Source organism: Onychostoma macrolepis, chromosome 14, assembly GCF_012432095.1.
Source record: "Onychostoma macrolepis isolate SWU-2019 chromosome 14, ASM1243209v1, whole genome shotgun sequence".
Classification (NCBI taxonomy): Eukaryota; Metazoa; Chordata; class Actinopteri; order Cypriniformes; family Cyprinidae; genus Onychostoma; species Onychostoma macrolepis.
The window spans coordinates 20,382,796-20,406,852 of NC_081168.1; the positions used below are offsets into that span (position 1 = coordinate 20,382,796).

The window sequence follows — 24,057 nt, forward strand, 5'->3', positions numbered from 1 at the left end:
ATTTTCCTCCTTTGTTGCTTTGGATAAAAGCATCTGCTAAATTATTAAATGTACCTCCTTTCAAAACATTCTTCCTATTTTTTTCCAACAGGTAGCAGTGTAGTGTAACAAAACACTACTGCTCTGCTTTTTCTTTCTCTTTTCTCTCTAAAGTAGAAATCAGATTCATTTTCATGAGCTGTTTTGGTTGGATGGTTGATGTAAACAGGCTGATTCAGTAAATCAAATGTAATTTTTGTGGGAAAATATTTAGTTAAATGCTTTTGCGATATAAAATAATGCATTATTTTTTTCAACTGTTTTCTATGATTTTTTTGTATTTAGTGTAGTTTAGATTCAATGTTATTATAGCTGGTTGATTCATCATAAATAATTGATTCAAAAACTATTTTTGTTCCCTATAAATATTGATCCGAATGTGCTAATATTCATATGTAAATTATAACATGCAGCAGTTTGAGGTCAATAAGATTTTTTTTAGCAAGGATGCATTAAATTGATAAAAAATGACAGTAAAGGGCAGCTTTGCTGAGCATAAGAGTCTTCTCACTGACCCTGAATTTATTAAACGTAGTGTGTATTTAAAAGATTTTTCCGTCACCCCATGTTTTTCTGCGTCTTCGCAGGTACGTGTCTGCTCTGACCACACCGGCGCGCCTATCTCCGGTGGACTTTCACTCCTCACTGCCCCCGCAGGTGCCTACCTTTCAGATCACCACGCCCAACGCCAGCCATGCCCTCTCCCTGCCGCCCGCCGCCTCGGCCATCGCCATGGCAGCCTACACGCCCGACGACGACCAGCCCCTCCTGCACCGCTACCGGCGATCCCGACGCCCGTATTACGCGGCGGAGAGCACGGGCTCCCTTCCGTCCAGCCCGTACCGCTTCGTGGACGATGAGGATTACGAGACCACGCAGGAGTACATGTCCTCCCGAGAGCAGCCGAAGAAGAGCAGCAACGGCCACCGTTGGCGCAGGAGGTCGCGGCTCAACGGCCACGTGTCGCAGCGCACGCCGGGCCCCAGGAACTACAGCTCTCAAAGCTGCCTGTCGGACAGCGAGTGGGAGGACGATGAGGTCGGCGACCTCGGCCACGGCGAGAGCACGCCGTTTCTCAGTATGCAGAACATGAACGCCACTGAACCGGCCACCATCTACCGACCCAACGACACGCGGACTTTCACCAACACGGGACGCTCGGGCTCCCGGGGAAACGTGCAGGCCAACAAACTGTCGCAGTCACGGTCCAGAACGGACAATGCACCCCTTTAAAAAAGAACGACGAGAGCAAGGACGAACGAACTTGCGTAGGCGCGAAAAACAAATGATATGCTATAGACCTGCACCTATGAGAAATATTTTTTATTTTATATAACAGACAGATATTCTAAACAAATGAAATATTTATTTTCATTTCAGCAAAAATTGTCTACTAGCTAGCAGCAAAGACTTTTTTTATAGGGGGAAAACTATTTATATGTAATTCCTTTTTTTGATTTACAGCATTACGAAGAAGAATTACGTGCCAATTTTTTCACGAGTTAGAAATAGAATAATATTGTGGTGCCTTTTGCTGTTTGCCGACGAGGGAGGTTCAGTTGAAGTTTTGTAGCCTTTCTTAAAAACAGACTCTTGGGTTTTATAGACATGTTTTTCTGTTTTTTCTTCGTTCGTTTGTTTCGTTTGTTCAGGATCTCCCCATTTGAACTGTGATATTATTCAGACACCATGCAATATCGAATCACTTCTGTGTAAGGTGTTTGTTTACATGACTAGGATTCACGCGCACACATAACCGACGTTAAATTGCATCGGATGCCGAATCGTTCGCGCATCTGAGCGCCGTTTGCGTTCGTCTTTGGTTTCTACGTTCGACGTTTTCCTTTCTCTCAACTGGTTGTCGCATATTGTTTCCATTGAAACAGAGGTACGCAGGAGTTCACAGGGCATGACGCTGGGTCGCAGTATCGGCCCTGGTGTTCAGGGTTTTCAAAACGGTGGTCTGTGCGTCCAATGAATGTGTTTACACTTCTGTCCGTGTGCGTGAGAGTATCGTTGAACCTCAGTGTATACGTACGTGTCTTTGTGTATGCAGTTTCGTGCGAGAACGCGTTTCGTTCGTGCGTTCGCGTTGTGTTCGTCTTCAGGTTAGCGTTTCGAGCGCGTGTGCGTGTTGTGAGTTTCGACGTGCGCCTGTGTGTGTATACGTATGCTTGTACTCTTTTTAGGATGTTGGCTTTGTCGAAAGGGAGCTCTGGGTTAACGCTAAAGGGTTAAACCGGACCCCCTAGTGGTGACACGAGCTCATTGCACTGTAACCTTCCTTCCTTGTGTAGTCATTGGCCTGCGGAGGAACCAATCCAGCCTGATTCTAGCCTACACGGACCTACATCTCTCTCCCACACGTTCTCATTCCTATGCCAGCAGCTTTAAGCCGCACTGTGTCTCAGGACTTTTCATCGAAAACTGCATTGCCCATAAAACAGATCCATTACTGCCCTTCGTGTCTGCGTCAAGCTGGGAAGACGATGAAGAACGATACGACCAGATGTGTTTATCTGCGAATGCTCCATGTTTTGTTGGCTTTCCTTCGTTTTGGTTCAGTGGGGTCGTTCCCAGTCCGTGCTCTCTTTTTTTTTTGACACATCTGTATGCAAGTTGGAGACTTGCTCGAAGCAATGCGTGTTCGGCTACTAGACGTGCTACTTTAGGTGGATTCTAAAGTGTAAACCCCTACTTCCAGAGCCCAGCAACCTACAACTACATTTGAAAAGACAAACCCGCCACCCGCACACTTACACTTAGACACACATGCAAATGCACACACTTACACACACACACACACACACACAGACACACATGCTCAAGATTCATTCTGTGTGCACACAGTTGTTTAAAGCACCGCTCGTCTCACCGATTGATTTTCTTCCTGTCTTTCTCTCTCTGTTTCTTCTGTTCTTCCTCTCTGCCTGTGAAGGCGTCCCTCCCTCTGCATGTTCTAGTGGTTCAGATAGATGGGTGCATGGTAACCGCAGCAACTGAGTCGTATTCACACGGTGAAAGTGTAGTTTTCATTTGACATTCAGCAATAAATCCCCTTTTTTCATGTTCATTCTTGACTTGGAATATGCTAGAAATTTTTGCAAGTTTTCTCAAAAAATAGTACTTGTAAAAAAATAAAATAAAATCAAACCACTTGTTCATATGGAAAAAAATAAATCTTAATTCCTACCATTTTAAAAAATGAATTCATCAGGATGTATGTCTGTTTCTTGGAGTGATATATGTGTCAATAGTTTATTCGTTCTTTGACAGAACTTTGAGTTGTATCAAGGATGCAACCAAATGTTAATGGGGACTGGAGGTAAAAACTTAACAACTGGCCTTTGAAAAACTTCTATTGATCAACAACTCATTTTAATATCATAATGTTCTCTGTCTCTATGGTGTGTACAGGTCTGGATAATATTTTGAGGAATCAAATTTTCATCAAATTTTAGAGATAAAAGTGCTTGAAAAGTACTGTGAAGTCCTCTGTCCAAAACACTTTACATTAAGGCCACATTAAGTAACATCAATTACTGCATTAACTAAAGTTAATTATCAATGAGCAAAACATTTATTCATCTTTGTTAACATTCATTAATGTTAATGTTACCTCACTTTATATAATATTAGCAGATACAACTTTTGATTTTAATAATGTATTAGTAAATGTTGAAATTAACATTAAGTAAGGATAATAAACACTTTAGAAGTATTTTTCATTGTTAGTTCATGTTAACTATAATGCAGTTAACTAATGGAAGTTAATGTGAACTTATTACTGAAGTAAAGTGTTACCAAAATATTTAAAAAATAATAATAATAATAATATTGTTTTTCAACATATAAAGCATGAAATATTTCTTTTATTTTTTACTTTTTGAAGTATTAAATAAAGATTATTGAAGTAAATTTTACAAGAAAACAACGTTTTCTACATGTTTTTCTACTTCTGAATTTAACTTTATTTCAGTGTTACTTACTGCTTCTTTGTAACTAATTTTCTAGAAATTTCTGAATGTAAATTGTTTTACACTTTTTTTGTTTTGTTTTTGTTTAGTGTACTTTCAGTGCAACTTTCAATAGTAATATTACTTCTTAGATGTTAAAAACATATAAACATATGAACTCAAAGTTCTGTAACCCCTACTTAACCAGCTCGACTTGTCTCATCAAGACTCTGTCAAGGATTAGTTCTTAGTGGTGACAGAATTTTCAAAAATGCTTGGTATGGAACACATTTATCAACAAGCAGCCTGAAGACAATGAGTTTGTGGACAAGCTGCCTGGGGAGAAGATGAGAGTGCTTTACTCATAATTGATTCCATACAAAAGGTCTGGTGAGCTCATACCAATATCATCATCAGACTGATGAAAATATTTGATTCTAAATTCTAGATTCTAATCAACATCAACAGTGATACTGATATTGTTTTGTAACGCAGATCATCTGATCTTACTCCCTGAGGGGAGTGGCTTGTTATCTGAGGGGCTTTCATATGGCAATGCAATATATGGTGACAACTCACCATACTTGTCAAACAAGAAGTGACATGAAACCACAATATACAAAAAAAACCAGATGTGTGTGTGTGTGTATGTATATTGTTACATTAAATAGGGGACAACATAGCTTGGTGTTGCATGTGGAGGTTGTTCTCAAAAAGGTTCTTAGGTTAAAATATAGACATTTAAAGATTTGTGCTATACAGATTTAGACTTTTAAAACGACTCCCCTGAGAAATATTCACTAGAGAAAAAAAGTGTGACAACTAGCCCCGCTCTTCACTCTATTCCGTATTTCATCACAAGTGAGTATCGTGGGCGAGGCCTCACGCGCGCACACCTGAACTCACTTCTCGCGCTCCACAGTGCACGAGCAACAAGGGAATGTGAATTTACTTTTAAAAACATATTTGTTGGTTTGTTTTATAATAAGACGTTTCCACATAGGCTATCTTTGTCTTTTAGCTTCCGCGAAAATGGGAATTACGATGTGAATAACGCGAAATTCATCATAAAATATATCACCAGGAAAACATGGTAAGTTTAAAGCTATTTAGTAGTTTAGTAATAGCAGTTTTCTTTTCATTTCGTTGTTGGAACAATAAATTAATTACAAATAGAGAAAACGATATCTGTATTTTTTTCTGTTGTGCTTAGCTTTTTAGAGTAGATATTCTCACCTTGTGAGTAGGGATGCAACGATTATAGATTTTGCTGGTACGATTATTGTCTGAGGAATAATCACGGTTTTACGATTATGACGATTATTATGCATTTATTAACTTCCCAACATTACTAATGTATAAAATCACATGAACACTCTTTAGATGTTAAAGTGTTATTTATTGCTAGCTTTTGAAACAGAAATAACACAGTAACCAACAATACAGCACAAAATAATAATAAAAGACAAACAAAAGTCCATCTCTCTCATTAGAATGAAAAAAGGTGACTGCTGCTCTGAAACCATCCATGACAGTATTTCTCTTTTGAAAATAAGAAATGGAAACAGATCACAAAAGTATTTAATGTTTTCAGTTTGTAGGCTACATTATTTACATTTCTTTTGAACCTGGGGTAGAGAATTTGGAAACATGATGAAAATTTTTATTTTATTATTTTTTTTACTTGTGAATAATACTACAATAACAAAGTTAATTAAGTATTATTCATATAAGACCAATATTAACTTTATTTATCTCACAGGAGAAACTTACTAATGATGGAAATAAACTGAAATATTATTGTAATCAACTGTCATCCATACGTATTCATTTTAATAATCTTCATAATAATTCATATGATTTTACATGTGGCCTGAAAAAATCATGTCTATTGTTTTGGTTTGTGAGATCGGAGATCGCGCTGCACGCATACAAACATTCAGGAGGACAAACTTCTTGAGAACGCTGCCCAGCGACTTTTTTTAATAAATTAGATTAAATAGCCTACTGGAGAGACACAGACGCAGGTAGGCTAATTCACATAGGCAACTGTCACCTCTCTCTCTCTCTCTCAATCGAATAATTAATTCAAGTAGCTAAATATTATAATTAATTCAATCAAATAAATGTGATCTTACAGCACTATTGCATCTCATTCAGATCTGAAGCTGGCAGAATGCTGAGCTAACGAGCCGTAGCTTCGCGTCAGGTGGTTCTTGCCTTCACATTGTGCACTAAAATCGTTCAATGTACAGCTAGCCGGGCATGATCCCTTGTGCATTCGCTCTTTAGCAGCAGTTTTTTTACGGCAATATTTAAATGACACTCTGGTCATTCTTGGTGTACCAAAAATGGTCCCACACTATCGACAGGCATTTCGCTGGTGGAAATAAAGCGTCGCTGTTTAGTCCTTCTGTCACTAATCTAATGCGCGTCTGATAAGCACGTCATTTTAAGCTGGTGCACCGCTAGTGTAACTTTGTTTTCGTTTTGCGCAATCTGCAACAGTTCCGTTCCGTGCAACAGAAACACTCGGTTTAGCGGAACCTTTACAATTAATTAACCGTGACGTTTTAAAGCGCGGTTAATCGCGAAACCGGTTAATCGCTGCATCCCTACTTGTGAGTTGTTTCGTTGGTATAGTTTTAAATTAAAGAGTTGTTTTTTTTTTTTTTTTAAATCATTTTAAAACTTAAAATAACCATAGGTGGGGTAAAACGCCCCCTTGGTACAACTTTAATTTTTGTTAAAAATATTATAACATGAAAACTCTGGACATACTTGGTTTATAATTTATGTCATTGTCATTAAAACTATGATAACTTTTCTGAACACATTTAAACCTTTGTTTTACAGAAAAAATTTACACAGTCCTTAAGGGGGGCGTTTTCCCCCACTCTACCCTAAATTTTATTATTATTATTATTATTATTATTTAAGTAGTAAATGGGTTACTACATTTTATGCTAAATAATTTTATGTAAATGCATGAATTTATGTAAATGTAAATAATATAATATGCTCTAACAAAAACGTACCATTCCATTTTGGTGAAAACTAGGGTTTTGATGGGGAATTTTTGAAGATTTTTGTCTTTGTCTTAATCAGTGATGGGCAACTTCGGTCCTGGAGGACCACTGTCCTGCAGAGTTTAGCTCGAACCCTAATCAAACACACCTGAATCAGCTAATCAAGGTCTTCAAGATCACTAGAAAGCTACAGGCAGGTGTGTTTGATTAGGGTTGGAGCTAAACTCTGCAGGACAGTGGCCCTCCAGGACCGTAGTTGGTCAGTGACGCCTAAGTGATTAGTCTAAGTGATTGAGAAAAAACCATCACATTTGACGATCTATTTAACGTTCTTAATCTTTCTTTCCTCAGTTTATGGCTTCATATCTGCGTCGATACCGCCGGCAGATCGGGTTCTTTTGTTTGCCGTGCATTTTGCTGCTCCCAGTCTACATCTATGTCTCAATTGCTTTGTGCTATATCATGAAACATGGGGCACCCCATGGTGCACATGTTGTTCATTCTGTGCTGCCGAAACACTTTACCTCCAGCGGTCTCCAACACTCCAGAGATCTGGCTCCTCATCCTGCGAAGTCCTTCTGGAGAAATGAGCTAGACAGTGGCGCTCTGTGGAACATCATCCAGTACATGACGGATCGCCAATACAACCCCATCCTAAGGTCCCATCTGGCTGAAAACCCATCCAGTGTTTCTAACAAAACAAAAATGTCCAGAAGGACTGGAGATAGATATTCTCCAAATTATGAAATTAACAATATAATGCCAGATTACGCCAAACTGCCAATCCAGATGAAGAATTTTGTAACCACCATGCACTGTCGAGACTATCCACTGATCATAGATCCTTTAGATGTTTGTGATGCTCAAGCAAAGGTAGGGGCACCAACATTGCTCATGGCTATCAAAACTCAGACGGCAAACTTTGAGAACAGAGAAGCCATAAGAGAAACATGGGGGCGTTCAGGAAATATAAAAACACTAGGTGGACTGCAAAGGCTCGTCCGCAGGGTCTTCCTTCTGGGGAAGTCCGAAGACTTGCATATTGAAGAGAAATTGCACATAGAGAGTGAAAAATATGGTGATATCATTCAGTGGGACTTCATGGACACCTTCTTCAACCTCACTTTGAAGGACGTGCTGTTCTGGGACTGGTTCTCAAGGCGATGCCCGCATGCCCATTTCATTTTTAAGGGCGATGACGATGTATTTGTGAGGACACCTGCTGTCCTCGACTATCTGCTGGCTGAGGAGGCAGACGGAGGCTCCTCAAATGGATCCAGGCAGGCAAATAAAATGGAGACGTTTGTTGTGGGGGACGTGATAAGCAATGCATCACCTATACGCTCTAATTGGACTAAGTACTACATCCCGGAGAGTTTCTATAAAGGGCTGTACCCATCATACCCTGGTGGAGGAGGGGTGCTTTACTCTGGTTCTCTGGCACATAGGCTTTTGGAGGTGTCGCAAAGGGTTCATCTGTTCCCCATTGACGATGTCTACGTGGGCATGTGTCTTCTGAGACTTGGAGTTTACCCTATCAACCACCCTGCCTTCCTCACCTTTGACTTCCCCAAAGATGAGCCCAAGGAACCCTGTGCGAATCACACCATCCTCCTGGTGCACAAGCGAAGCCCAGCTGAGATGTTCCAACTTTGGAACGAAACGTCGACACCCAGCCCTAAATGCAGAAATGCTACGCTGAGAGTCAAACTTAGACCTGATTGAGTTCAGACTGAACTTTTTTTTTAGTTAAAGTACTACATTTTTACCGAACACTTGAAAACTGGTGTTATGCATTGTAAAGTATTTTGTATAAATTTGTTTTGAACATTCTTGACTTTCACATTTTGCTGCAGTAACTGCCTAAAGGTTTTATAAACAGGGTTTCTATAGGTTTTGTGATGGTAAATGTAAGACTTTTTAAAGACCTTTTCAAGACCAAGAGAATTTAAGGAATAAATTGAAGGGAACACTGTGTTAATATGGAGCACACAATGAGTTGTATGTGAAACACTTGAACATTTAAAATACAAGTGATCTACAACTTCCGCTGCTCCCAAAAACTAGAGTATTTAAATAGTCATAACTTTTATTGTACCTGTAAAAAAGTAATGTTCTTGCTCAGTTTTTGTCTTGTTTTCAAAATTTAAAATCTACATCTTGTCTAAAATCTTGTTTTAAGCATATTCACACTTAATTTGGTTAGATTCGTCAGAAAACAAAATTTCATATTTTCATTTTGCACCTCAAGTAGAATAATCTCGATTTAAGAATGTTTAGATATTTGCATTGGTGTTTTTTTTGTGTTTTTTTGCGGTGCATGCTACATTTAACACCTTAACTTCATGCTTTTAAGAATTTGTTTCAATTTATGACCCTTTTAGGGCCTTAATTTGATTTGTGGAAGTGTGAATTGAGACTTTTTAAGACCCACAGAAACCCTGACAAAGACCAATTAAAAATGAAAATGAGAAAAATTTATTTCATGCTGACTTTGTCTTATTTATGATTTTAAATCTGACTTCAGTGAGTTAATGTAAGTACCAATTACTGTGATATACTGTAAATGTACTACTTTTGAGTATTAAACCAGCTAAAACAACAAGTGTACAAAACAAAGTTTATTACAACACCGTATTTACAAGAATTATAATATACAATGTTTCTTTTAATGAAACAAAATGTTTTTGAGATTTGAAACAAATTAAACTAAAGCAGAAACTTCTGAAAGCCATCAGAGAGAAATCATTCAATGCAAAATTAGCTCAAGTCTTAGGCATCACTGTAGTTTTTCCCAGGTTTTTAAGCCCAATTAAGATTCATATAAAACTGTTCTTGGTCATGCTGTGGTGGGAGCACCTTCCAGTATCATTTGCAGTTTTATGCTCTTTCTTCATCTTCTCCCTTCTCTTCATTATCATGCTCATCTTCATCAGTCTCTTCCTCACTCTCACTGTAGAGAACAGTGGCACGATTGGTGTTTACAAAAAGATCACTGTCGTCATCCTCAGAGTCGCTGTCACCCTCCTCTTCCTCAGTTTTTCTTTCACTTCTTTCTTTCGGTGTTCCCTCGTTCCTCTCACTAGATGCGTGATCCTCCTGGAATCCTTCTGGCCTGTGTGAAGTGTGAAAATGCTGTTTACTAAACATATTTCAATTTTGTTTTCTTGAAACGCAATTAAAAGGTTTTTAAATTAAAACAGAACTTTAATAAAAAATTAAAATAAAAACATATTTCAGGATTAGGTTTAAAGAGATAGTTTACCCAAAACTTTTATCATTTACTCACCCTCAACCTGTTTCTTTCTTCTGTGGAACATAAAAAGATATTCTGAAGAATGCTGGTAACCAAAATGTTTCTGGTCCCCATGGACTTCTTCCAAAGTACAGTATGTATTTTTTCATTCTTCAAAATATCTTCTTTTGTGTTCAAAAGAAAAAAGAAACTCATACAGGTTTAGAACAGCTTGAGGGTGTCAAATATTCAATTCAAATATTAAAAAAGATAGGGCCTTACCAGACACCAAGTTTTCTCAGGTACTGAATATGGTCCCTGTAAAGTATGAAGTTTATTTCTCCTTTCACCTTCCCTCCTTCTTTAATGGGATCAATAATGACAAAGTCTCCTAACAAACAGAAAGACCATGAAAACCTTTTAGTGTCTTTAAGAACAGAATCGTTATATATCCACAAAAGGTAAAACAAACTCACCTCGTTTGATCCAGATGTTCTTGCGGAATTTAGTAGGCATACTGACAAGGAAGCGCTCACCACTGCCAGACACAGCTTCATGGAGGTTATTGCCATTACTTCCCAAGACCTGCGATGTGAAGGAGGCGTAGAATTATTAGTATCATAATGAGAATACGGAGTTCTCAAAGCCTTACAGATCTCAAAAACTGTACCCTCATGATATGCTGGTCTTCGGTGGGTGTGACATAGTCCTCCAGAACTTCTTTGACTACGTGCTTGCGTTTGGTTGCCTTTGACATGGTGGATATAAACCTCTGGAGATTCTGTCACCTGAATAAAGAAAAATATATTTGTTTGAGAACTAGAGTTAAGAGGCGTGCATGTGTGATAACACATATGGACTACAAACAATAAAGCGTTTCTCAGGGCAACACAGTTACGCTTTGAAATACATCCACATGCACACAAACCACATCTTGGCACCTTGCTAGAACCATACATAACTGGAAACCAGTGGCCAGTATAGCATGATCATCATAAATGCTATAAGATAATGTATTCAAAAAAGCAAGTCATTTGACATACGATTACGTAGCTGTTTTTACAATATTACAGCATGGCATAGAAACATGTGGCCTTCATGCTGTGTTGGTCTGGACAAACAAAAACCCTGAATGTCTATAGATTTATTTCAATAGTAAAAGCGCAAATGTGTCATAGTCACCTACCTAGAAACTGTAAATGAAACTCTAGATGTACTCTGAGTTTATGTACTAATGGCATCGAGATGAATTGCTAGCGTTTACTCGAGTCTTCTTAACAGAAGTGTGAAGCGAAACGCGACTCGCGAGGGATGCAACTGGATTTGAAAACTACAAAATAAAAGCCACACTAACACAGTTGAGGGTGAGAGGATTGTTAACAGTAAAATGTCTATAAATTAGCTGTTTAAACCATTTAATAATAATAATAATAATAATAACAATAATAATAATAATGTCTTTAGCAGGTCCGAGGAAACTTTTGTTTTGAAATGTGATTTTCACGGTTCACATTTTTGAAACAACCACAGCGAGCCAGGCTAACAAAACACGTTAGAATGTGTGATGAGAGAAATAGATGGACATTAAAATAATACGATAATCAGGGCGCAAATTTTCATTTGGATGCAGTGAACAGTCATCTTAAAGATGTGGAGATTGAAAACCCTCCGTCACAAAGCAAGTGGATCTGCCAATAATTTGGAGGAGATCAAACACAAGAGAAGAGAGTTTGAGAAAGGTGTTTCATCTCTCAGTTTATTTTGTTGATTTAATATACGTTTGTAAGGTATTAATGTAGGCAAAGTAATATATATTATTTATGAATTCATCTACTCCTAGCTCTTAGACAGGCACGGAGAGACAGACAGCTCATCAGTAAGAGACTCCTGCAGGATGTGGATGAGGAAGAGGAGCAGGAGGAAGACTCCATGGAGACTGGCTCCACCCCTGAACAGGTCAGTCTCCAGAGAGAAATACTTAGGTTTATTTCTGTACTGTGTACTGCATATATGGGGAAAGGAAGGATCCCATTCTTAGCAAACTGCAAATATCGCTTATGTGTCTTATGAAGCATGAGTGCTGTATGTATAACATTAGGTCAGAGAGATGATTCGTGGAGTCCAGTCTGGGGGTGAGGAGAAAGCAGCTCGTCTTGCATCTCTACGAAAAGCACTAAGAAACCCAGAGAGCCAACTCACTTTCATTAAGTAGGACTTCAATATCAACACAGAGTTTACTTTATATTATTTGCTGCACTGCATCATCTTATTTATACGTCTCTTTTCTCTTCTCGTTTGTTTTAAATGAATATATTTTTCAATCCATTTTTAGTAGTTAATTTTTATTGTTAGTTTTATTTCTTAGTCATCTTTTATGATTATTTTATTATTTTTAAAATCATTTTTATGCAAAGCACTTTGATATTACCTTTGGGTATAAAACGTGCTGTATAAATAAACTTGCCTGGCCTTATTTTAGGAGGTCTACAGTATATTTCTACTTATATTTTAATGTGTAGGAGTAAATTTCACAAAACAAGTCATATTTCAGCCCTAAATTAAACAAGAAAAACTTTACATGTTGCAAGCTTCTTTTAGGAACAGTAATTTTTTATTTTATTTTATTTTATTTTTTTACCATTGTGCTTAATTGTCATGAAAATAATGTCACATTTGCGCAGTTTTCATTGACATTGAATATAAGAACTATATTTAATTATAATCCTTTAAAGATAATATAGCTCGTTAAATTTAATATAATTTATATTATTATTTATTCTTATTTAATATTTAGATATTTTTATCATATATTTGCTTATTTTAAATTATAATAATATTTGTATTTATGTATTTTAATCAAATGAATGCACAGCATAATACACTTCTTTCAAAAACATTTCTACATAAACACATAACATAAACATAAACACTTCTTTCAAAAAATATTATTCTAAAGATATATAGATAAGTGTATTTACTAATGCATCGCCTGTGTTTTTCTTCAGATCAGAGAACAGCATGCACATGTTGATCGGACAGCTCAGTTCCCATAATGCTCAGTGTCAGCTGGAAGCGGCACGCTGTCTGCATGAGCTGTCTCACTCCACTCACCCCAGTGTAGGTCAGGCCTGTCTGCCTGCTGGCCCCTATCTCCTCACTTACCTTTCCAGTCAGAGCACCAAGCTAACGGTCAGTGGGTTACCACTTTGAAGTCAGTGTCAGAGGCATGTAATCGATCATTCCTCATGAATTTGTCTCTTTTGTCTTTTCCTTTAGGAGCTTTCTTTATACACTCTGGGAAATCTGTGTCCTGACAGCGCTGTGGTTAGAGAGAAGCTTCTAGCTCAGGGAATAGTTTCTGCACTTGCAAATTGCATTCATGTAAGATCATTTAGGTTACTAATAGTAAACTATTACTTTTGTTAACTCTTATAATTGACTTTAAATCAAATCTTAGCATAAATACTGATAATGTTATTTCATGTCTCTGAATGCATTCTCATAGGCTGAGTCTCAAAAAAAAAAAAAAATTGGATTATATTTAATCCTAAATCAAAAGAAAGAGACAAAAAAAATTTATTTTGCAAAAAGAAAAGCTTTTTGGACAACTGATAATTATGTGCAGATTTACCCCTTTAGTTATACTTGTTCTTGTTATTATCAGTGGTGATTATCAGTACTGTAAGAGTAAAATTTTTCATTATTTTATTTTATTTTTCATATCACAGTAATTGGAATTGGGGGTGTTTAACTTTCATGTAATGCAAAAAAATAATGAAGTAAGTAAATAAATAATAATGTCACAATGCAACAATAACATCAAAAAAATCTTTCAGCAAAACACTTTCTTTTTTCTTTCTTTCTTTTTAATTTAAATACCATAACACATCCAGACATATTATTTTTTTGTTGTTCTCGTTATTATCAGTGGTGATTATCATTACTGTAAGAGTAAAATTTTACATGATTTTATTTTATTTTTCATATTACAGTAATAGGAATTTGGTGGTGGTGGTGGGGGGGTTAGTGTGTTTAACTGTCATGTAATGCAAAAAAATTTAATAATAATGTCACAATGCAAAAAATAAAATAAACAATTAAACAAAATAAAATAAATAAATAATCTTTAAGCAAAATCTTATTTCTTTTTAATTTGGGTTAAAATGTGACTTGGACATGTTCTTGAGATCATGAAATAATTTCTGTTCTAGAGTCAGAGGTATAATTTGGCCGTTGTGGAGGCGATTGGCTTCACTTTGTCTCAACTGCTACAGGCAAAAGACGCAACTGAAAAAATCATCCCGTAAGTGACCACAACTGTTTATTTATGTTCATTTGCAGTATTTGTGACAAGTGAACTAAGGTCTTGGCACACTGAAATTGCTATAGTTTACTATAAATAGTTAATTCTAATGAAAAATATTAAGATATTCATCACAAATTTTCCTGTCCTTGTTTTATATTTGAAACCCCAGAGCGGTCATGGCTTCAGGAATAGTCCCTCATCTGATCTCAGCATTGACTCCAGATCCTGAGTTTGGTTACGGGCCAGCGATTGAGTGTACGTGGTGTTTGCACTATTTAGTCAGCAGGTGTGGTCTTTTCTCCTTTCATAAAAACTTACTAAACAATGTCAGAGTAATGGAGAGTTGTGCTAAAACCTGTTTAGTGCCAGTTCCTCCAGATGGCATGACTTCTCTTTCAATCTCTATCTAGAACAAAATGAGGCTAGTGAGTAAAACATCAACTGAATTGTGACATGATGTTGTGGTTGCAGTAATTTGGATAACTCGATGCTGATCGCTCAAGGCGCCCTCTCGCAGTGCAGTGCTGTTTTGATAACACTAGGAGGCGCTGTTGCTCAAGGAAGTCTGGAGGGTAGAATAGAGTTGGTAAGTCATTACAGCACAATATTTTATACCCACATCACGCACATACTGCACATCTGGGTTAGGATGAGAGTAATTTTAAATTATTGTGTTCACTGAATAGAAACACTGCCTATATATAATTCAGTTATCAATGCTTTTATAATCAATGCTTACTATTACATTATTTTATGAATTATGAACAAGTCATATTTAATCTTAAAATGAACACAGAAAAATATAAGAATATATACAGGAATTTGATATATATATATATATATATATATATATATATATATATACATGTGTGTGTGTGTGTGTGTGTGTATGTGTATTATTTTATGAATTTCAAAAAATAAATCATATTTAATATTAAAGTGGAACACAGAAAATGTTGCATAAATATTATTAAAAATCTAAAATAATAAATACAGTACTTTGGAGTATATATACTGTGTGTGTGTGTGTGTATATATATATATATATATATATATAATATTATTATTATTATTATTATTATTATTTTTAAATCAAAGTACCGTGTTTAATATTTCATATTTTTATATTTATTATTTTATATGTATTATCTTAATATATATATATTAAGATAATACATACTTATCAGAGAGAGAGGAATTAATATAGAATTAGAATAACCTATATTGGTATTATGGAATTGATGCCAAAGCAAGGTCTTACTTTCTCATACATAATAATATTTGAACTTATATAAACTGAACAAATTGCCCAGTTCATCAGCAGAATGATCATGTGGTTATTATGGCTCTCTCATCCTCTAAAAACTGCTTTTACCTGCTTTCCTCTGGACTGTGACTTTTGTTTTTGCTGTGCAGCTCATTTGGCCTCTTCTGCGTTGTCTTGGTAACCTGCTGGTCAGTGGAGGTGATGTAATGCCAGAGGACACTCGTCTCCTCGCCGCGCTCTGTGTCTTTAGTCAGGCTTACCTTCACCCTCATCCTGCTCTGTCCAGAGAGAGCCTGTGGGCGCTCAACAACCTCACCGGTGAGCAAGACGTTAGCGTGCATGTGCTTAAATTGATTAACACCTCAATTATTCATCCCAGTTAAAGCTCAAACTCAAATTAACTTCTGTTTATCGGAGAGAACACCATTCTCACAATTGTAACTGTGATGCACTGTCTTATGTTTTTTCAGCTGGCTCCAGTGGGTTCTGCTCTGGCCTGCTGCTGCTTAATATGGTTCCCATATTAATCCAGATTCTGTCTTTCTCTAGAGGAATTAACTCAATGGTGAGGAACCAGCATGCATATATACATCAATCTAACTTATCTACATTTTTGGGCTGCGACCCACTATGAGGTGTATGATCGTACACTGACCCATATTAAAGTACTGAACAAAACATACGTGAAAAATCTTTGAGAATAATTTACTCTCCTATTCAAAATTTGGAGTTTAATGATTTTTGTAAAACAAAAGAATATCTCAAATCGATTACAAGTGACAGTGAAGACATTTATAATGTTCTAAAAGCTTTTAAACTTATTCATCAAAGCGTCCTGAAAAAATGTATCAAGGTTTCCACATAAATATTAAGCAGCACAACCGTTTTCAACATTGATAATAATAATAATAATAATAAAAGTTTCTTGAACAACAAATCAGAATATTAGAATGATTTCTGAAGGATCATGTGACACTGAAGATTTTCTTGCATATAATCAAATAGAATTTTTTTTTAATTCTAATTTTATTTATAAATTGTAATTGTATATAACCTATTATATAGAATTATATATATATATATATATATATATATATATATATATATATATATATATATATATATATTCATTTTGTTTTCATTAGTAGAAATATTTCTTTCATTTTTTTTTCACTGCTGATAGATTACTTGAATTTACTGTATTGTTTTCCTGCTGCAGTAATTCTACTATACTCATATTCACTCACATCATATCAGCATGTATATTTTGATAACATACACAGATAAATTTTAGTTCTCACACAATTGTTGTTTGTACAAGGCACTGAGAGTTCTGGGTAATATCGCCCATCGTGGCACAGAACACTGTGCTGGTTTGACACAAGCGGGGCTGCTGACCGCCCTCTGTGCCACACTCAAGATGGCCGAGCCAGAGGTGGTCACCCTGAGCCTGGAAGTGCTGTACATGCTGCTATCCAGCAGCCCACAGGTGAATGAAATCATTCAAGAATCCATTCTCGCTTCAAATAGTATTGCGATACTATAATAGTTTGTATTAATAATTTTAATAAGTTCTCATTTTAAATATTTTACAATTTCATTTTAATATGAAACTTAGTAATTTTGCTGTTTTTGTCATTTTTTTTTAATTAGTTTTACTTAAAAACAAAAATGTTTAGTTTTAATTTTAGTTAACGATAATAACCCTGCACTTAAAATAGTTAAATATTTTTAAATATTTTAAATATTTAATATTTAAATACTTTAAATAGCTCTCTCTATTCTAATTCTATTCTTAAACTACTAGCTTTTCTAATCTTTTTGTATTGTATCTATTTGTTTTCTTTTTATTTATTATATAATTTAAAAAAGCAAACAAACCTTGCTACGTGTACTGCATTAAGATAACTGAGACTTATTATAGCACTTGCATATCGTTGCTCTTTTGTTGATTTTGATTGCTTCCATTGTCTTCATTTGTACGTTGCTTTGGATAAAAGCATCTGCTAAATGACTAAATGTAAATGTAAAATCATTTTATATTGGTCTTCGTAAGAAACTTAATGACAGGCTTACGTAGAATGACTCAACAAGCAAATTTAATGTTAGTCCTGCTTGTAACAGGTGGTGGAGGACTTTACGAGGTTAAATGGTGTTCCTCTGCTGGAAGCCATTCAGTATAACAGTGAAGGAGAGCAACGTGTCAGAGCCGCCTACATTCTCGATCATCACTTCCCTTCTTTCTCTGAGGTCAATATTACATTTACCTACTATTATTTATGGACATATTATATGTGAGGAATCACCATGACCAATATTCTCTTTTTTTTTTTTTTTTTTTTTTTTAAAGGTGGAGAGCCTTTCGTCATAGCATGTCCAATGACAGAATTGCAAAGATTTTCTGTTTTCTTCAAAGCAAACTGAATGGACCTTTTAGCACTTAGTTATTCTTTCACTCTTGTTTTCTGAATTGTAAAGAAAATAAATGCCTTTTTTACTGCACATATGAAGCATGTTCATGTGTTTTCGCTGCTGATCCGACTTACCAGTGCATGCACAGAACAGCATTTTAATGGTTTTATAAATATATCTGTATGTTGCCATTTCTTCACAAAAATTCACTACAGGGGTTACACAATCCTCACATTAAAGTGACAACACAAAACATAAAATCATACTAACATGTCTAATTTGTTTGCAATACTAAAACAGTGAATGTTTATTTAAGATGCTATTTATTCTGAAGTTGCTATTGAAGTTACTATTACTATTACTACTAGTGAAGTTACCAAAAATAGTCCTTATTTTATTTTATGCTGTCAAAAAGTTCAACTGGAATCTATGACCAATAAATAAGCGAATTCTCACTTCTTATAGAATAACAATGAAGAAGGGCAACCAATAAATAAGTGGATTCTCATATTAAATAATAATTAATATGAATATTAATGCATGTCTAGTTCTCTCTCAAATTGTATTGTAGCAATATCATTATATTATTAATGTAAATAAAGGGTAACCCATTGAAAACAGGTGAACAGCTACAGCATGTCTGATATGAAACACTTTGTCCTTTTATGTAACTGCGCCGGTGAAGCGTTATGAAAGCAGAAGAACATGAGAGAGACCTGTGCGTGTCCGTGAATGAAGGTGACGCCGTTATTTGTGTTTAATCCGCTGATTTATGTCTCGCTAATGAGATTTACAGCGCGTTCGATCAATGTTTGTGTGCTGAGCTACACGCTTCCTTTAACTTTGTTGTTGTTTTTAGCACTGCAGCTAAGCTAATAGCATGAATCGACTGGAAGGTGCATTGTGTAACATAAACTGATAAAACGCTACAAGACATTTATCAGACGGTTTTAAGATCGTGTCCTATTTAGATGTCCTTTATATTATTAATGAACAACAACATTAGCTACCGTAGTTTCACTGGCTGTGTCTCAAACCTAGTGAGCTGACTAGACAGCATTTTTGGGCTCATTTGCCCCGAGACAGCCGTGTTTTGCGCCTAAAAGTACTGTCTTGTTTAGCCGCTCTCTAGATTTTGACAGCTGCCAAGTTTTATTATTTATTGGTCATAGATTCCAGTTGGACAGTTGTCCAGGTTTATAGTGTTTAAGTTAATGTAGATGTTTGGATAGGAAACACATGTATTACTATGTATTGAATTGGTGTGTATGTGCTCCTTGTTGTTCACACAATGATAGTACGATCTTGATAAATCTACATTGATTAATAATGTCTACACATAATAATTAGACTATAGGGTTTAAATTGTAGTGATTTGATCAATTCAAGAACTTCAGATGTCAAAGAGTGGCCTAAACTATTATATAAAACTGTCTGTGTGTGTGTGTGTGTGTGTGTGTGTGTGTGTGTGTGTGAATCTCTCCTGTCCATTCAGGATCTCCTGCAGAGCTGCTGACCGGCTGCATTTCAATGGGATCCTGCTGAGCGGTATGTAGTTGCACCAAAACACAACATGCATTCAACATGTAAAGCTTCAGTAAAACAAAACCTGCATTCATCATGATAAAACCTTACTCAAACAAAATGTGCATTCAGCATGATAAAGCTTTAAGCTAAAACAACATGCATTGAACACAATAAAGCTTCGTCTGATCACAGCATGCATTCAACGTGATAGTTTCATCTAAACACAACATTATAAAGCCTGACCCAGACAGTACACATTCAACATGCTGAAACTGCAACAAAACACAGGATGCATTGAACATGCTGAAACTGCAGCAAAATCTAAAACAAAACATCCAGAATACTAATGTTATTCCCATAATAATCCCCTTTATCTCACCCGTTCTTTAGATTCTCATCTATGTTATAGTTCATTTCTACGGGTGCATCATGCAGTTGAAGGCTCATCTTCGTCTCTATCAGAGTTGTTTGTGGTTCTGTAAAAGTTCTCAGCGGCTGTTCTCACTCTGTACTGCGCACAGGTATACACGACCAAATTTTATTTATCTGTTGAATACAGATTAAACATTTTCATTTCAGCAATAACAATACATGGAGCTTCCAAAAGAAAAATGGTTTAGCTCAAATGCTTAAAACAAATTTGAGTCCCTGTGTTTTCTAGTATAGCAATACTATACGTTATGAAATCCCACTTTTGCCACAGAATAAAATATATAAAAAAGATATTTGCAACTTAAGTTTACTTCTCACAAGTCTGACTTTTTTCTTTTGCACTGAAAAACAAAACAAAAATACTGAGTAAGAAATTCACTTTTTGCAGTGAGAGTTTTTTTGTAAATCTTTATTTGAACAATTATGTAAATGCATCCTTCAGAGCTGATGTTGTCATCTATAGACCAGAATATTATAGAGGCATAATTGTTGGCTCAGAACATCCTAGCTACTACTTAACAGCCACCAAGAATTTCCAGAGTGACTAGCACCATTCACGTTTTTGTTAGAAAATATAAAAATCTATTTTTGACTTATTGTTCTAATCAGGCTGTTATATTAGGTAAAATTATTTTGTAAATGATCATCAAGGCCATGAGACTGAGATTTGGCTGCAGATATTATTTTTGTAGAGTGACTATTATTGTAGTTCTTGTAATCTTGTCATCATGAAGACAGTGTTGAGAAATGATTTGTTTTCATTGCCTCTTTTTCTGTTTATAGGTCATCAACCAATTACTATGAACTTCTTGGGGTGAAACCAGATGCTACATTGGAGCAAATTAAGAATGCATTTTTTGACAAATCCAAAAAGGTTATTTTCTAGGGATTTTTCTATTATTTTAGAGTGATTTTGGTTATAGAGTCTAGTGTTATGATCACAAATGTATTAACTATAACATTATCATCCACCAGTTTGGACACTTTTATAGTTATCATTTATAGTTATTTAAAAATTCTGTTTTATTTATTGCATCATCTATATGCTTTGACAATGGAAGAGAAGTTAATAATATGGATGTGATCAAAGCATTTTGCAATTTGCATTAGTTTAATTCATCAAAAATTGATGAAATAGTCTAATGCATAGTTTATCCTTAGTGGTAAAGAAAAAAAAAGTAGCCTGTTGCATTCCTACAATATTGTATGGATGTACAAAAATTATGCCTAGCTATACACCTCCTCACCCCTAGAGGAAGCTGTTCAATTGCAGCAGAGAGAGTGTTGTCTGTTCCCATAGTCTTTAATTTTTAGGCACTTATTCTTGAATTTTCTCCTATTTGTTTAGTTGTTGAGTTTACTAGGCACATTTGTTTTGTTGGATAATTTGTCAACATGTCACAAATTGAAGCAATTGTGAATTGTGAAAAGCAAATGTTGGTGAGAGAACATCAACAAACGAAAGTTGTGAGACAATTATGCATGTGTCTGCGAGAAAGAGAGTGAGAAACATCTGTTTACGGGTGAAGGAGGCAGAGTGACGGCAAGATAGAACCACTGCATGCTTGTGTGTGTGACAGGAGATGAGGGTACAAACCGAGGATACGGGCGCTTTGTTTCCGAGTCAGAAGCAGATAAAAGCTTTATGAGTGATGTGACTTACAGAACAAGTGACAGTGGAAAGGTGAAAAGGTCATAAAGATTAGGCTTGTGCCATATTCCGTTCACTAAATATGAAACATGCATTAATCTGATGTTTTTATGAATTCAATTCATTAAGGATACTAAATATTTTTGTGCAGGTGCAGTTCATGTTCTTTGAATTGTTTAAATTGATAAATGTATATAAACGTTTATTGTCATTGGTTTGATATGAACAAAAATGTCCATCTTCTCATCTTCAGTTGCATCCTGACAGTGACCCATCCAATCCCGGTCTGCACAGTCAGTTTGTGCAGCTGAACGAGGCATACAGGGTGCTGAGCAGAGAAGGGACCAGACAAGATTATGACCTCAGGCTGAGGTGCCAGTACACTGCAGGTCCGGCCTTCAGATCCTCCAGCTCCACCAACAGCCCCAGGTGACTGCTAGCGCCATTATTAACCAACCTGATGTTATTAAATGGGATTTTACTGAATTAGTATAAGTGGGCATCTTACACTAACATGAAGATTTTAATATTGGCATATAAACTGTAGAAACCAGGGGCCTTAAAAAAAAAAAAACCGCACAGATTTGATCCTAAATTTAATTAATTTTATCTTATGTCAAAAATGAGGAACAAATCGGCAGAAACGAACTAAAACTGACCTAGCAACCACTCAGAACACCCTAATAACTCTATAGCAACATGCTAAAAGCATCTCAGAACACTTTAACAACTCCATAGCAACGCCCTAGCAACTGCATAGCAACATGCTGAAAGACTCTCAGAACACTTTAGCAACTGCATAGCAATGCCCTAACAACCACTCAGTCCTGGGGTTGCCACCCATCCCTTAAAATACAGAATCGTTTTGTATTTAAAGGTAAAATGATGCGTTCGTATCAAATCAATATGGGATGCGATTTGTCCCGTATTTTACAAAAGCCAACACATAGTTGAATCAACAAATAAGTATTGTGCACTGTTTATAATACTAATAGCAATTATAACGAAATCATTTTCATAAGAAGTATTAGAGAAGCTCATTTGCGCATGATTGCATTTTGGCATCTTTGTTTCCATAACGATGGAGTCTCCAGATCGCGTGCCTTTAAAACAGCATGCGCTAAACCTGCACTGTTTAAAACATCTAGGAGCACACATCCGCCTTTTGAACAAAAGGCTCTCCAGATGTAGGGCTGAATGGGAAAGTAATCATTGGGTCTGTCCTGTAACTAATGATGAACGCGCAGTTTGCTTGCAGACAAGCATTTCCGTTGTTCACGGTGGGCTGTCTGACTTAAAGGGATAGTTCACCCAAAAATGAAAATTTTGTCATCATTTACACGCCCACAACTTATTCCAAACCGGTAATAATTTCTTTCTTCCGTTGAACATAAAAGAAGATACTTTGAAGAATGTGGGTAACCAAACAGTTTCTGGTCTCCAATGACCAGCAGCTGTTTAGCATTCTTCAAATTATCTTCTTTTGTGTTCAAAAGAAGAAAGAACTTTATGCAGGTTTAGAACAACCTGGGTAAATTATGACAGAATTTTCATTTTTGGGTGAACCATACCTTTAAAGTGACAGACACATCCGTGCTTCTAAAGGTATAGGCCTATTGTTTAATTCAAATTTAGATAGTCTGTTAATATAATATTCCATACATTATTAGAGCTTGGTAGACATAATTATTATATTTTTAGATCTTATTAGACAGATGAATTAATAGATTATAATTAATGTTAGACCCTATTTATTAATTTATCATTTAAATTAATCATAAATACATAATAAACAATCATGTCATATACAATTTGGCATTTAATTTTTTTTTTTTAAATGTAAATTATTTAGATTTTTAAAAATGGGACAAATAATTACATAATGTAATCCAAATTTAAGCAAATTATAAAAAAAAAAAAAAAAATTCATCCCATCCAGGTAACAGCTGCAGAACTGTCGAAAAAGAATAATAATAATTAAAGATTATAAATAATCAAATTAAAACAACAATATTAATGTTTTTTTTTTTTTTTTATGGGGGTGCGTGAATAGGTGTCCCTTATTTTGCCTCGCTGAAGGTGGCAACTCTTGTCAGAACACCATAGCAACTGCATAAAAGCATGCTGAAAGCCTCTCAGAACACTTAAACAGCTGCATAACAACGCCCTAGCAACCACTCAGAGCATCCTATCATCATGGTGA

General features: G+C 35.8%; 4 protein-coding genes across 10 annotated transcripts in view; 3 read left to right on the forward strand and 1 right to left on the reverse strand.

Moving 5' to 3' along the window:
• The window catches only part of nrg2b (neuregulin 2b), a 74,158-nt gene extending 70,592 nt beyond the window's left edge, over nt 1–3,566 (forward strand). For 3 of the 5 annotated variants that reach the window (XM_058797986.1, XM_058797987.1, XM_058797985.1), the window contains exon 11: nt 627–3,564. In XM_058797986.1, the coding sequence (XP_058653969.1) occupies nt 627–1,272 (646 nt within the window). In that variant the 3' untranslated portion in view covers nt 1,273–3,564. Of the gene's footprint in view, nt 1–626 lie in introns of all 5 variants that reach the window. The other 2 variants (XM_058797984.1, XM_058797983.1) reach the window with 1 other exon arrangement.
• A 1,408-nt stretch (nt 3,567–4,974) lies between these two features.
• On the forward strand, nt 4,975–9,517 carry si:dkey-160o24.3 (N-acetyllactosaminide beta-1,3-N-acetylglucosaminyltransferase 2). Of its 2 annotated transcripts, none has more exons than XM_058797526.1 (2): nt 4,975–5,088; nt 7,376–9,517. In XM_058797526.1, the coding sequence occupies exons 1-2, from the start codon at nt 5,086–5,088 to the stop codon at nt 8,747–8,749; spliced, it is 1,377 nt and encodes a 458-aa protein (XP_058653509.1). In that variant the 5' UTR covers nt 4,975–5,085; the 3' UTR covers nt 8,750–9,517. The 2 variants fall into 2 exon arrangements, with proteins under 2 accessions (XP_058653509.1, XP_058653510.1); XM_058797527.1 differs by lacking the exon at nt 4,975–5,088 and adding an exon at nt 5,888–6,022.
• Nucleotides 9,518–9,630: 113 nt separating this feature from the next.
• On the reverse strand, nt 9,631–11,580 carry eif1ad (eukaryotic translation initiation factor 1A domain containing). The gene is made up of 5 exons (XM_058797532.1): nt 11,446–11,580; nt 10,930–11,047; nt 10,736–10,844; nt 10,542–10,650; nt 9,631–10,139 (listed from the first exon to the last, which is right to left on the reverse strand). The coding sequence occupies exons 2-5, from the start codon at nt 11,014–11,016 to the stop codon at nt 9,905–9,907; spliced, it is 540 nt and encodes a 179-aa protein (XP_058653515.1). The 5' UTR covers nt 11,017–11,047; nt 11,446–11,580; the 3' UTR covers nt 9,631–9,904.
• Nucleotides 11,577–18,342, forward strand: tmco6 (transmembrane and coiled-coil domains 6). Of its 2 annotated transcripts, XM_058797525.1 has the most exons (14): nt 11,577–11,623; nt 11,890–11,998; nt 12,100–12,215; nt 12,358–12,467; nt 13,265–13,448; nt 13,536–13,640; nt 14,471–14,562; nt 14,735–14,851; nt 15,037–15,151; nt 15,982–16,150; nt 16,303–16,397; nt 17,154–17,321; nt 17,957–18,082; nt 18,183–18,342. In XM_058797525.1, the coding sequence occupies exons 2-14, from the start codon at nt 11,908–11,910 to the stop codon at nt 18,201–18,203; spliced, it is 1,509 nt and encodes a 502-aa protein (XP_058653508.1). In that variant the 5' UTR covers nt 11,577–11,623; nt 11,890–11,907; the 3' UTR covers nt 18,204–18,342. The 2 variants fall into 2 exon arrangements, with proteins under 2 accessions (XP_058653508.1, XP_058653507.1); XM_058797524.1 differs by lacking the exon at nt 11,577–11,623 and having other exon boundaries at nt 11,748–11,998.
• Nucleotides 18,343–24,057: the final 5,715 nt, after the last annotated feature.

Excerpts from the sequence above, each read along its gene's own strand:
- eif1ad (XM_058797532.1), bottom strand. The coding sequence starts at position 11,016 with ATGTCAAAGGCAACCAAACGCAAGCACGTAGTCAAAGAAGTTCTGGAG. Across the intron at positions 10,845-10,929 it reads AAGACCAGCATATCATGAGG|GTCTTGGGAAGTAATGGCAA; the intron begins GTACAGTTTTTG and ends TTCACATCGCAG. Across the intron at positions 10,140-10,541 it reads CTGAGAAAACTTGGTGTCTG|GCCAGAAGGATTCCAGGAGG; the intron begins GTAAGGCCCTAT and ends CACTTCACACAG.
- tmco6 (XM_058797525.1), top strand. The coding sequence starts at position 11,908 with ATGTGGAGATTGAAAACCCTCCGTCACAAAGCAAGTGGATCTGCCAAT. Across the intron at positions 13,449-13,535 it reads GTCAGAGCACCAAGCTAACG|GAGCTTTCTTTATACACTCT; the intron begins GTCAGTGGGTTA and ends CTTTTCCTTTAG. Across the intron at positions 14,563-14,734 it reads GCAACTGAAAAAATCATCCC|AGCGGTCATGGCTTCAGGAA; the intron begins GTAAGTGACCAC and ends TTGAAACCCCAG.